Below are 14,997 nucleotides of genomic sequence, written 5' to 3'. Positions count from 1 at the left end.
AAGGCCAAGCGGCTCTAGGCAGCGGGTGCTGAGGTGCTCCCAAGTGTGCAAACCCCGGGATCTGCCTCGAGGACCTAGGAGGCCAGAACGGACCTAGGAGGCAAGAATGCTAGGCCTGCAGGCTTTCAGCGCGGGCCTTAGGGCGCAGAAGCGCAGCACTACCACGACAAGGCCTGTTGGCCTGGACCTCTGTCCCAGCCTGGGGCAACTGGCAGGGACGAAATCCACCCCACCCTGAAAGGGTCTGGGCGGCTGTGCCTTCACCTTCCAGCTCGGTGGGGAGGTGGAGCCTCCGCCCCCCCCCCCATTGCCGCCACCCGCTCCCAGCAAGAATGGAAAATGGCAGTAAATTGCAGTTAATACCCCTAAGAATGCAGCGTTCCCGCCCAGCAGGAAGTAGCCAGATTGGCAACGCCCAAATTTCCTAAAAGATAATTTAAGTGGGGCCCCTTCAATGGTTGCAGAGCAGCAAGCCTGCTTCCCTGAGTTCCGCTCCACTCCATGCACCAGTTTGGACCCAAAACAAATGCAGCTGGGGCTAGAAGGCAGCTGGGGCAGAGCTTTGTTAGGTGGCTGTGGTGGAAGGCACATTGCCTCAGCCCAGTCGGTGCCTAGCCTGGCAGATGCCACAGAAGTGCTAGGAGTATCAGCAAATGCAACAAGGGCTGGAGCTGAGACAAGCTGGAGCACAGACCCCACTTGCCCCACTTGCAGCGGGGCAAGGAGAAGGCAGTGGCAGTTCCAGGCTCTGCATGCCGAAGAGTCTGCATCAGAGCGAATTTAAATCAAGAGACTGCCCTATTGTAGGAGCAGGTGGACTTATGGCTAGTACAACAAATGTCTTGTTCATTAGTTCATTTGTATGACATCTGTTAATATTGCTAATGCCTCTTATGTGGTGAAACAACTCAATGGTTACTTGAATAGCCCTTGAAATGTTACAATTAGCACACCAGATTGTAACTAAATCTAATCTACGATGAAGAAAAAACCTAACAGATGCTACCTGTATAAAGGGATGCTTCTGAATTGATAGTGATGCTCAATCTTTAGTAGGGACTTTGGACAAACACTTTAAGCATTTGTCAAAACAGTAAATGAGAACCTACTTTGCAAATTCATCACATAAAATTTTGTGCCAAATAAAAATCAAGTACTAAGTACTTAATGACACATAGGCTACAGTAGTATCTGGGAGGGAATGTACACGTTTGCCACTTGCTTTGAAATACAGAGACCACTTTTGAAGGTGGATCTGTACTAATGCCAAGTACAAAATGTGTTAATTATTAACTTTTTCCAACATTGTTGTATGTTCTAAAGTTTTCATGATAAAATGTTAGACGAAAGTCAACTGTCTTACAAAAAGTCTTCCTGAGCACATTTACAATGAGAGCCTCCAATAACACCCTGCACGATATTCTTGATTCACTTTGTAAAAAGCATTACACCTGCATTCTAACTCCTAAGAACTGTAAAAAAATGTCAAAACCAATTCTACCGCCTTATGCTTTAGTGATTCACTTTTGCTGAATCATTACAGCGACCATAACAATCTATCTGAACAGGTACTCCCTTAAAAATTTTAAATTTATTTACTGTGTTTATGCTTGCATGCATCCATATACCTATGTGTCAATCAGAGAACACTTGGAGAGTTTATTCTGTCCGTCTACCATGTGGGTTCAGGTCAAACCTACGTTATCAGGCTTGGCTGCAATGGTCTTCACTCACTAAGCCATCTTGTTGGCCTACCCTATGATTTTTTTCCAATTTCCCTTTGTGGGAAGACACTAAAGAAATCGCTCTTAAATTAGCCTTTTTATTCCAGTATCCCAACTTTTAAAACTATTATAAGTACCTTTTGAAAGCTCAGTGTTCATGTTTATACTGTATCAGTTATAGAAGCCAGCTGAAGAGCATATTAAATAAAGGCAATGTTTACTCACACTATTCAGTTTTATAGATAAGTAGACTCCTTAAAGAACCACCATGAAGGACACAATGAATTCTATGCCATTTTACCTTTATGTGATTTTGTGTGTGTGTTTTCCAGTTTAAGCCTGAAACCTGCTATGTAGGCCAGGATGTTCTTGAACTTGCAGTGACCGCCTGCCTCAGCAGCTGAAATGCTGGGATTAGAAGCAGGCATTACCCAGCACACCTGGTTGCACATACTTCAAAATCAGTTTCAACAGTATGTGATATAAAACACAGCTTGATCTTCTGGGTCTAAATACCAGCCCAATCACTTATTACCCGCTCATCCTTAGGATTTGCTAATTTTGCTGTGACTCATTTTTTCACCTCCTGATCTGTAAAAATAAGGAAGTGGGGCAAAATAACGTGTCTTGTGTCATGACAGTTTGTAAATCATTACATATAAATTCCTTAAAACAATAGCGAGCAATATTACCTACTATTGTCTAAGTTTAGTTAAGAAGCACTGACGATACAAGACTCCTTGTATGATTTACAAATCAATGAAAATGAACAATGTACACTGATAGTAATAACTTTTAAAATACAATGCAAATTTTCACAAAGAAGACACAATTTTCAATAATAAATTCTTTTTCAAAAGCTGACTTGTACTGCCACATCATGAGCCCATTATCCAAAATAGATTTCTTTAAAACAGGAATTGTTGCTAGATTTTTGTCCTAGCACTTATTCCAAACTTAATGACTTTATTTTTTACATTTAACTGTGAGGGGAAAAAATTTTCACACATCAGGCACAATAGGAATTAAAACATATCCTGAATAACAATGCAAGCATTTCAAAGTCTGTTTAACGTATACTAGATAAAAACGAAAGCAATAATAGTTACAGGTTTCTATTTCAAACAACCCAACTAGGGATTTAGTCACATTTAAAACATACGTGATTTATTAGAAATATAATCTGGTGATGTGTTCTATAAATAGCCCCACTCACGCACATCAACGTGTGATAATAGATATAATTTGTAAAGCATTTAGAATTACCCTCCCCTTCTGATTACAAGAGATAAAGCATACAACATACTGTAGGTTTATTTTTATTCAAAAAGTTACTGTCTCAAGACATAAATACAAATCAGAAAACAGTACAATTAGGACAATAGAATGTGGAGGACAACAGGTTAGAGTAATATATAAAACATTTTTAGCTGGTTGAAAACAAAGCTGTAAGAACTGCTTTCACAAAGAAGTATTCCTTTCAAGAGTGAGAACAAAAGTCAACTTAGGTTTAAAATCATATATACAGTCCTCTCAGCAGTTCTAGGAAATGCAGTGGTGTGTAAAAGAACATATGCAATACATCTGCACATAACAATGTTTGTAGATGGAAAGTATGTTAGACAAGTCTGGTTTTATTCGTTAACCATGAATTAATAAAATTAAGTGTATTTTGTGATCTTTCAGCTAACCTATGGTTTTTTGGCTACCACAGCCCAACGCATGTTGATTTCCTGACTCGAAAAACCAGAAGCCTTTTGGTATTCACACATTTGAAGATATTCTTGTATTGCAAGCATATTAAGGCATGGAATGATTAAAATAATATACCTCAAGAACTGAGAGACGACTGACAAAAGATATACATGTAATATAAGTTAATATTTTGTTTTAAACGATGTCTAGCTGCCTAAGCCTCGCAAAATGAGTTGATGTCAAAATGGCAAGTGGCCACTTTCTGTTTTAAACTAATTCATTTGTGAAAGGACATAAAATGAAGTTTAAAGCTTAGCTTTCAAAGAATATTATGGGTTATGAATTCTATTATCCCATCTAATTTACATACAGAGGAAATGTACTGTAACCTGTTAGAAGTATCTTTAACCTGAAGACTGCTTGCAAAGACAGATAGATAAAACAATATAAAATACAAATTTAAAAATCATTTTAAAGCATGAATATTCATGCTTTTCTCTCTTTAAACATTGTTAAACTTTCAATATATTTCTGAAACCTCATAATTTTAAGTTGGAATTTAAAAGTAAGAAAAAAACTAAACAAACTGCGCAATTATAAAATCAGCACCAATTTATATATATATATATATATATAATTTTATTTAAAATTTAGATCCCTATTCCCACACTCTAATAAGCTGTATAATTTTTGTTTAGAATTTTTCTGTAAACATACTACAATAAGCTTCTTTTATTTGGAGACAAAATACAGTGGCACTACTGGAAGTAATATCACAACATTACATTTTAATCTTAAAGGACAAGCAAAATTTCAGGGCTGATATGGGATAAGCATGTTTGAGACTGGATACCTTCTGGCAGTACACTGCATCTGGGTATTTCTGAAAAGTATACAGAAGCTCTTGGATTTTAAAAATATCTTAAAATACATTTTAGATGAAAAAATTGTAAAAGTTCTGCTTATAAGTTTAACTTTTTTCCACAATTACAACATTTAAAACAAAGTTTTGTTGATTGATGTTTTAAGCATTTAAATTATGAATGCTAAAAACAATTCTATCCTACAATTTCGGGGTCAGGGAATAAATCCATCCTTAACTTTTGTTTCATGGATGTAAACAGAAATCCAGCAGAGGTCATCATTATTTAGTACAACCAGTAAATAAATGTGAGAAGATTCTTATCTGTACCAAATACTTCTTCAGATTGTTATATAATTTTTTAAAAAAGCATGAAATAATTCATTTAAAAGCCAACTAACAGCGCATAAATAAAATATTTACTTTCTAAGAAAAACTGTAGCTTATCATCAAATTGTTTACTTGTCCTTTACTTTTTTCAGGCAAACAAAACTGCCCTCAATGCACTTCATCTTGGTAAGCATAAGCATGTTATATTCTCCTTAGAGAAAAATCTGCACAGAATTTCACTGTATCTACCACACGTCAATAAATTTCCTCTTCCACTTAGAAAATGACTTCACCACAGATTTAAATGTGTACTGGTATTAAAACATTGACACCCCAAGAACCTAATGAGAGAGGGAAAAAAATTCGTTAAAATAGTCATTTATCTCTTATAAAATATGTAAATATTATACTTTATAATTGTTATATTAAATAAAATATTAATAAGACAACTCTGATAATGTCTTTTCAGACCCATAATTACAAAAATAAAATTATTATTAATAAATAATAAAATAAATCTGTTTAAAGTAGCCTGATGTATTTATAAATATTAAGTGCTTTGAGGAACACGCCATTTATAATTATAGAATCTTGGAACCAGGTATTAAGGAATTCAAATTCCAGTTTTACCATTTTGATCACATTTACCATAGGTAAGATTATTCTGTATTTATTATAAGACAGATTTTATTTTGCATTTAGTATCTTCTATTAATTCTATTTCTTATGTTATGTTTAAGACACTATTCACTAAAAAGATACTTTTTAAAGTCATGAAAATTTAAAATAAAGAGTCGAAGACTTCTAAAGGTACCCAAACCTTTAAAGATTACTTAGCACTCAGTTATGTGACTGCTGCCATCATGTGGTAATGCTATAAAATTACATATATATGAGTACATGTGCTCACTTCCTTATTTCATTATCACAGGAATCTAAAACATTATAAAATTAACAAAGTCTATTTACTTTCAGTATTCAATATATATTAGAATGTCATAATATTGGTTCCCCATTTCTTTTTACATCATCAAATTGTAGTTTTCTCTGCATGTTAAATGCCAAAATGGGTACAGTTTCTATGGCTGTTTCATTATTTTAGTACTCTGACAAACATCTTTTTGTACCCTTCATGTTATGAGGGAAACAAATGGCACTATATAAATACATAAAAAAAATGGAAAGCTCTAGCTTTTGACTATAATTTATCATTTTCAACTTCCTAATCACATTTCTTGGTATTTAACACAAATAAGAACTGATTTTATCTTTAGTTACGTAGATATGACAGTAACTACTATCAAATTAATACTGGTGCTTTTAAATACATTTAAATACCACATAATTCAATATACATCTAAACTAAAGAATTATGGGTAAATCAGGTTTTCTGTTGCTATAGAGCCATGTACTCAAGAACATATACTAACAAATCTTACTATTCGAGTGTGGTACTTATCTCAATGAAAGTATGAATGAAGTATTAAAGGAACAGAGAATAAAATACTTATCTGGTGAGATCATATCTTAGATCAATATCACTTTTCAATATCAAAACCCTTGTTTGGGTATTTATTTTTTCTTTTTGAAACAATGTGGTCAACATTGGCCTTGACCTCATGATCTTCTTTTATAGTATAAGGGCATGGTAAAAACTGTCCACGTGGTGTCCAAAGTACAGCAATAACAGGTGTGTGCTACTATCTCAGTTATATGTCATCAGTTTTCACCATGCCTTTATACTATAATTATTCCCCTATTCTGTCCACTCATAAATACCAAAGAATTCTTGAGATATAATTCTGATTTATATCATCCAATCATTTGAAAACCTTCAATAGGCAAGCCAAACCTGCAAGAAAGGTCTAAAGGCAACATTCAAACACCAGTTGGTCAAGAATTCCAAAAGTACTTTTAACTTTTTATTACTACTGCACATCAGGTCATTGCCTAAAGTTTTGATTTAAAACTCCTGGGACATATTTAAATTAAACCTACTGATTCATCCATAATTGAGGCTGGATCAAAGAAATCAGGCTTCAGTTCTGTTCTCTCTCGTCTATTCTTTGATGGTGGCTAAGGAAAGAAAAGAGAAAGTTGATGCTTCTCTATACCTATACACGAGATAGTAAATGAAAATATCCATACATATTAATGTCATTAGTTCTCTGGTCTATGTGATTTTTCAGGTGTACCACAAAATAATTCAATCATTGCTTGCCAACCTCCCATGCCCCTCCCCAACAAGAATGGTTATAAGTACAAAGAACTTCATTAGAAAAATAGTCTTAAAGTAAAAAAAAAATTTCACTTTACTCTTAAAAATATTCATGGTGAAGCATGTTTTTAGTCCCAGCACTCGAGAGGCAGAGGTAGGCAGATCTCTGAGAGTTCAAGACCAATTTGGTCTACAAAGCAAGTTCCAGGACAGCGAGAGCTGTTACGCAGAGAAATTCTGTTTCAAAAAACCACACACATACACAATCACTCTTATAATATCATTTTCCTTGAAAGACACCATATAACATTCCTCTAAAGGGACACAGTATTTCTTTTTTTCAAGGAGAATACTCATTAAATATACCATGACCACAGAGACTCAGCTTGTTATAAGTTCAGCTTTACCAATTATAAGTTTTCTTCTCCTTGGGTAAGTTAACTTTTTATATTTTAATGTCTTTTATCATCTCAATCTATCTCACAAAGCTGAATGAGAATGTTGTTAAAATGTATAAGCATACTACATATACTCTAACCACATGTAATTTACTTTTTAAAAATCTTGTATTTACCGTCTTGTGTTTCCAGTAATTTAACTTTACTTTTAACATGAAAGTTTGCCTCAGCAAAAGGTTTCTACCTGGATTGTAATATACTACATTTGAAATATATTATTTCTAATACACTATATTAGAAAGTGATGATACTTAATATACTCATAATACTTTTTAAAACTTAGTATATAAACATTACACATTATTTGATTTTTGTAGTAAAAATAAGCAAAATAAAGTCCTTTGCAATCCTATACATTATTAAATTAACTTCAAATATAAAATCACAACTTTTATTATTTTAAAATGTGAGAATATTTTAAAAAATACTTCTTGCCTTCAGAAACTTAAACTTTTGATCAACTTTGCAACCAAGTTAATAATATGCCTTAAGACAATTCAAAACAAATATATTTTTCTTTGTTTTCTCTCTGTAGCCCTGGCTGGACTGGAACTTGCTCTACAGACCAGTCTGGCCTTGAACTCCAAGGTCTTCCTTCCTCTGTCTTCTAAGTACTGGGACTAAAAGTTATGTGTCACCACTACCCAGCTCAATTGTTCCCCTACTGTGTATTCAGCCTGTTTAACACATATGCTTTAATCCCTTCTCATATACTTAAATCCCTGAACATATTTGTAGAACTTATTCTTTTGATCTTTCTCAAAGAAATAGCAACTTTATTTTCAAAGGATTTAAACAGGAAAACAAATTCTTATTTCTAGATGTTTCATACCAAGTCTATATCCATGGTGTCAAAGTCCATTCCCTCATTAAGATCCTCAATCCTTCCTTCTGAGGACATCATAACATCTTCAACAATTGGCTCTTCATCATCTTCCATTAGGCTTGTACCACGCCGACTAGAGAAATATAAAACAAGGTAAAGATCTGAACCAATATCATGACAACTGACATATAGGTAGCAAGTATGTAGTTTTCTATATTCGAGTATAATGGAAAATGATGGAATTAAAGGTCAGGGAAAATGATTAGGCATTGATCATGTCATCAATGGTTTCAAAATCCAAATGTTCACTTGTTTAAAAATACTAAGAATCTGTTTATTCTACATTACTTCAATACAGTTAGTTTTTTACTTCTGATATGCCATATACAATATTCAATGAGAATTTTCCACATGTGAACATAGCAGATACCTCAAATCCTTTTTGAATGTAGGCAGGACACAAATTAATAAAGAAACATAAAACAGACCAAAGAAATGACATTTTTAGAATGCATATATTCTGATTATACATAGCGCTGATGTTAATCATTAGGTACTCATTCATTCAATGCCAAATGTGTACACCAGCCACACATTCACTCACACATCACATGACGCCTACTCCATGACAGGCTTCCATTGTATCCTAAGGATGAAAAAAAAGTGAGTAAAACAATAATCCTGCCCTCAAGGAGCTTACAATATACTAAGGGAAAACAGATAAAATTGACAACATGATACACATTACAATATATCCATCAAATGCTATAAGGGTAGGTACACTAAGAAAATTAATTCTGCCTCATATAACACTCAATGCTCAAAGCTGATTTCCTCCATTGTGAAATTCAGTCAAGAATTCATATAAAAATGAAAAATAACATCAAGATCAAAAGCTGTGTTTTTTTCACATAATCACGGGTAAAATAAACTAAATTCACAAATTAGAACAGATCAGCATATAGTAGGTAGACCAGTGGTGAATTTGCATGTGATTTCTTTCTTTCCAGTTTGGTTGACATTACTGTCTTTCGTTTCCAAAGATCCCTCAGATCCCCAAAACAACTCACCAAAGCCTAAATTATTTAATTAAGTAGTTTCAATGTACACAATACTACAGTGGATCACAATATCTGATTCAGGCTTTATAAACAAATATGCTATGTCAGGCATAATAATTCTGGATAATAAAAGACAATTTTATTATTCTTTTGTGAAAATAAAGGCAAAGGCAATCTTTGTGTTTTGCATATCATATAATCAAAACCCAGAAATCCATTCTGTATTTCCTTTACAGTATACACTGAAGGTATATATGATATAAACTATGGAGGAAAATGTAATTCAGAAATTTGTTACAGGATAGGTATCATTAATGAAAGAAAAATCATTGTAACGCAAAAGTACTTTAATGTTTCCGGCAATCAACCATTTATGGTACAACCACCAAAAGAATCCTCTGGTGATAGCTGTTCAACTCAGATAATACCTTTTAGTTTTCTAGCGATTGCCTACAATCAAGAACCAAACTACATTGAAAACAAAAAGAACAATGAACATGGTAATGAAATAATGTGATATTCTAGACCACAAAGGTCCTGGTGACTGGTACCAAGTTTGTAGAGGACAAATATAAACCAAATAATTATATGGCAGAATTCTAAACTGCTTGAATGGTATTTAACTAGAAGCTAAAGAATTGGTTGTAGGATCAATCAAGCATAAGTATAATACAAAATAAGGACAATATAGCAAGAGAAACAGGACAAAACCAAGTGCTAGTGCAGACAATGAGCACAGGAGACAAGCCATAATGGTGCATATTTAGTGCATCCATAGGGGTTATTAAAACCACTACAGAGATAGGGTGAATATTTACATGCCACCATTGGTGTGGTGAATTCTTAAAGTCAACAAAATAAAACAAAATATAAACTTTAAAAGAGGTAACAACCACTATCTCCCAAGTTTAAAACAATACATTATGTTACAATGCTTTCAAACTTAAAATAATTAGAATAACATTTTTGCCATGTATATAAAGCACGATCTCAAGTCTACTCGTCAGCAATTTCATGAAAATTTCTAATCAAAATTTCTGAAGTATTTATCAAGTTCTCATACAGAATCCAGTAAAAACAAAGCAAGAACAATTGTTAACACTGAACATTTACTTATTCCATGAACATTTGCTTAATGTTTTCTATGTGTCAAGTTCTAACAAGCAATAATGAGGTCCTTGCTCTTGAGAAGCTCACAGTCTAGAAAATTGGACAAAATTGCAATACATAAATAATTACAATACATTATGGCAAATGCTGTAAGAAATACAAATATAACAGTTATGGGATCATAGATGACTACAGTTTCACTTAAGGTGACACTTAAGTCTGTTTTCACCATGTTCTATCAGTTTCTAGGTAATGAGATGTGATATACTAAAATGGAGGCAGGAGGCAAATTTTGATCTTGCATGCCATGAACTAAGTAAAGAAATTGAACTTTATCCAGCAGGCAATGGGAAGCCATGGAAAAGTTCTAAGTAAGAAAGTTACATGGTAAGGTCTTATTCTAAAATTTTAATTTTGGATGGTAGTGTGAATGATGGAGTGGTGGAAAGTGTGAAGTGAGAGGTTTGGTGAGCAGATAAATGGGGAGTTTAAAGGAAGAAAACCAGTTAGAAAGCTAATTATAATAGTTCAGGTGAAAGATGAGGTCCTGAACTAAGATGGGAATATAATTAAGATGCAACACAAATGTATTTTTAATTCTGTGTACCAAAATAAACAAGGATTCATATTTATATTTTTCCAACAGATCAGTCTAAGTATGATTGGTCCTGTGGCTAACTAGTTAGTATTTGACTTAAAACATTTTATTTTTCTGTTGGAAAGACCAAAATCTAGTTCCTTGATTATTTCAGCATAGTTACTCTAGAGTTTGCTGAAATTGTAGATACGGCACACATTAAAGTATGTTAAAATGAATTAGTGAACTTCCTAGACTCAGACAATAAGGCACTCTCACTTACATGGCATGCTGAAGATTAGTTTGCAGTTTAACATAGCTCATTGCTGCTCTCTCCTGCTGTTGCCTTGCTTCCTCTTGTTGTCTTTGAGCTAACATCCATGTTACCTGCGTGCTTCAAGGAGAATTTTATTCTTCTTTTAACTTAACTTTTTCTATGTAATTAATAAAGTTCTAGTAAAGAAATTGATCATTATACTTACTTATAATCAAGAGGAGTTTGATGGTTTGATGGTGTTCTGTCTGCATTGGATAGACACTCATGAAGCTATCCTCAGGCCGTAATCGTTTAGGTTCTCTCATAATAGTGGAGGTGAGCTGTGGTGTCTGCATCATAACAGGGGTATGCAGTGTTTGCTCTCTGCTCAACCACATACTGTCACTACTACTGCTTTCTTCAGCTGAAAGAGAAAATTTACAGCAATGAAGTTTGGCTACTAATTGTAACTTATCTGGAGTCTAATATAACTCATTTAAAACAACAAACATCTGGTTTTTCCATATACTAGAGTATACTGGGTCACACAAAGGTCTACGTTCCTCCCTGGTCATACAGTCTGCTTGTGAAGAAAGAACAGGCAAGCAAATTAAAACACAGTATTGTAAGTGCTACGAGAAAAGCGAGACAGGGGGCATAAGAGCAGTGACAGTTTAGAGACAATTACACAGAAGTAATAGTAAGAGCAGGTAGCATCTGCACTAAGAAAGAGTCTCTACATAGATCATAAGAGCAATGACCAAATCATATCAATCTGTTGATATCTGACCTACAAAAATGCCAATTTCAGATGGTTCAACCCAAAATCTTGCTACTATAGGAATGTGAAGATTAAAACAGCAAAAAAAAATAAGACTGAATAAAGAAGAATTCAGTATATAGTCAAGTACATGGTAGGTAAGCTGCAATATTCAGGATGAGGTGGAAAGAGAAGTTCACAGTGAGATTCTGTTTTAAAACCCAATGCAATAAAAAAAAAGAATTAATGTGTGGAACATATTGTGATCTCAGTTAAGGTGACAAGAAACTGCTCGTAACAGTTTGAAGAAAGAGAATCAACTTGGTAAGTTACATGCTTTAGTCAATATGGTAGTAGTATGGATGGTGGGCTTAAGAATAGGAAGGTTAATTGGTGTAGGAGGGTCTTCCATCTAGGTGTTACTTTCATTGGTTAAATAAAGAGACTGCCTTGGCCTAGTAACAGGCCAAACAGAGTTAAGTATGTGGCTCAGGGAAGTCAAACTTAGTACTAGGGATGGGGATTAGTAGGAAGGGTGGTTTTTCAGTCTACAGGTTGTGGGTGGCTGAACAGGTCTTAAGATCTTAAAGCCAAAGAAAATACAAGTCTATATGTACATAAAGTAGTGGACTATTAAAAAGTTACACCTGCAAAATCTATCCCCCCAAAACATATATAGGTGTCCCCATGATTGCAAATGACGAAGTCACATGTCATTGAGTTAATAGTACTGTAAAACTAGTTACTATGTGGTATTTTAATACAAGACAGAGAGTGTGCACATATGTACTTTGTGCACATGTACACTGTTTTAAAGAAAAGAGTTTTGAGGATAAATGTGCTAATGTCCAAGTACTCAAGGGATTAGACAAAAACTTCACATTATATAATATAGTTAAGATTATTTTGAGTTCTATTATGTTCAGGGTCATTTTCCATTGATCTGGAATTTATCTTTCCTTCCACTATTTATTTATTTATTTATTTATTCACTTTTTGTTTTGTTTTTTGAGACAGGATTTCTCTGTGTAAACACCTTGGCTGTCCTGGAACTAGCTTTGTAGACCAGGCTGATCTCAAACGCATAGAGATTTGCCTGCCTCTTCCTTCCAAACACTGGCAATAAAGGTGTACACCACCACTGTCCAGCTCTTTCATGCATTTATTAATGGCAATTTATATACAGCTATCCAAATACCTAAAAAGGTCATTTATATTGTTTGTAAAATTTCATCTAATTTAATAATCTACTTGTCAGATAAAGGAGTAACTGGGTGACTCAGCACAAATTGTTAACTACTCAAAGAAAAGTTTAAGATTTATAATCATATTCAAGAAACATCCTTTTAATTTGCCGACTCATCTATTAAACATGATACTTCTTATAAAGCATCATATTTCAATTTCAGGGTTCTATCCTTAGTTGCAGTGGGGCTGGGACTTTATAGCCAAGTCTAAAATTGGACACTTCTCTAGTCCCAATGCTTGGAAAAGTGGACAAGCGATTCATGAGTTCAAGACCAGCTCGGGATTTATCATGAGGCTCTGTCTCATGAAAACCAAACAAACAACGAGTTGAGGGAATGCACCCTCTACTGCCTGCAAACAGAATATTAAAAAAGTTTCCAGGCTGAGGCCTTATACTGGTAGCTTCCACATCATCTTTTAGAATAATATTCTTGGGGCTTAGTGAGATGCTGATATGGAGACATTATAAAAGGGTTTTTTGAGAGACAATTCAGGTGATGTCGGGTATGTAGGTGAAGATGCTTCCATATAAATGCAGCCACCAGTCTTTAGGCCTTTCTAGCTTAGGTACCATAACCTTACTACACCAAGTTTTAAGATAATTTCTTTCTCAGCAACGATAACTACAACAGTTCTTGACAATTGCACTAAATTGTTTAAGAGCAACTGAGAAAAGAGGAAAAATTTCCCTAGGTCCATACTGAGCCATTTTTGGGATGCTAGGGGACCAAAACCACAAAGCATAATGCATTCCTACCTATGACAAACATCACTTTTAATTTCTATTATGTTCTTCACAATTATTTATTTCTGAATAGAAATTCAGGTTATACATTACACTATTTTAAAACATGTTTTGCTGTAACAAAATGATCTTATCTCATATTGGAACCATTTTCATATACATAGAGTACAGAATAGTGATGAAAAAGTAACAATTTGTATTACTTATCATCTGAAAAGGGAGAATATGCCTCAAAGAGCTGACAGACTGTCATGTACGTAAAATGGTTAAAACAGCACATTGATGCATAATTGATACATTGTACAAGCTACAACTGAGTATCATATATCACACGATAAGCAAGGAGACTCTTAATGACAATTCAGTTGGTTAGCAGGAAGAATAAGTTTCAACAGTATTAACTATATCCTTACGGAGTGCAAGTTGCATGCCTTCAACCACTTTCCGTTTTCCTGTAGATGGTTTTGACTTTTTACTCCGTACAGTTGACCCCCGACTGCTCATTCCACTAATGACTGACATGGTATCATCATCACCACCAGCTAGCAAAGAATTTCGGTAAGACATCAGAGGAAGCCATACATCTTCTCTTCGGAGTGACATCTGGAAGGTCATAAACTTTTCCAAATAAACATACCTTTAAAAAGAAGTAGAAACCATTAAGCTGGATGCAGAGCTGCTAGTTCAAAACAACCCTTCCTTGTAAGAACCCGAGTCTAGAACTTTATTACTTAATCTTAACTCCAGCAGCACAATGAAGAGAAAATGTCTATCAGAAACCTCAAATTAAATAAAATATTTGAGAGTATTCCACGGTGTGGGAGGTCCTTCTATCTATGTGTTGCTTTTATTGGTTAATGAATAAAGAAACTGGCTTGGCCTGATAGGACAGCACAGAGCTAGGTAGGAAAAACTAAACTGAATGCTGAAAGAAGGAAGAAGTTTGAAGTCATGAAGCCGATGCCAGAGACAAACATGCTGAAACTTTGCGAGTAGGCCACGACCTTGTGGTGATGCAGAGATTAATAGAGATGGGTTAAACTAAGATGTAAGAGTTAGCAAATAAGAAACTAGAGCTAATGGGCCAAACAGTGATTTAAATAATATGGTTTCTGTGTGATTATTTC

The 14,997-nt window shown here is 34.5% G+C and overlaps 1 protein-coding gene across 1 annotated transcript in view; it reads right to left on the bottom strand.

Annotated features, from left to right (window-relative positions):
- Nucleotides 1-4,047: 4,047 nt before the first annotated feature.
- Stag2 (stromal antigen 2) overlaps nt 4,048-14,997 on the bottom strand; it is a 133,670-nt gene continuing 122,720 nt past the window's right edge. The window contains 7 exon segments of the mRNA XM_041639915.1: nt 4,048-4,952; nt 6,610-6,687; nt 8,120-8,246; nt 11,145-11,255; nt 11,344-11,372; nt 11,375-11,541; nt 14,284-14,507. Coding sequence (XP_041495849.1) covers nt 4,929-4,952; nt 6,610-6,687; nt 8,120-8,246; nt 11,145-11,255; nt 11,344-11,372; nt 11,375-11,541; nt 14,284-14,507 — 760 coding nt within the window. The 3' untranslated portion in view covers nt 4,048-4,928.

This window comes from Microtus oregoni, unplaced genomic scaffold, assembly GCF_018167655.1.
Source record: "Microtus oregoni isolate MIOR12 unplaced genomic scaffold, Mior012 000061F_ref0000440, whole genome shotgun sequence".
In the NCBI taxonomy this organism is placed as follows: Eukaryota; Metazoa; Chordata; class Mammalia; order Rodentia; family Cricetidae; genus Microtus; species Microtus oregoni.
This window is presented reverse-complemented; position numbering and strand designations above follow the sequence as displayed.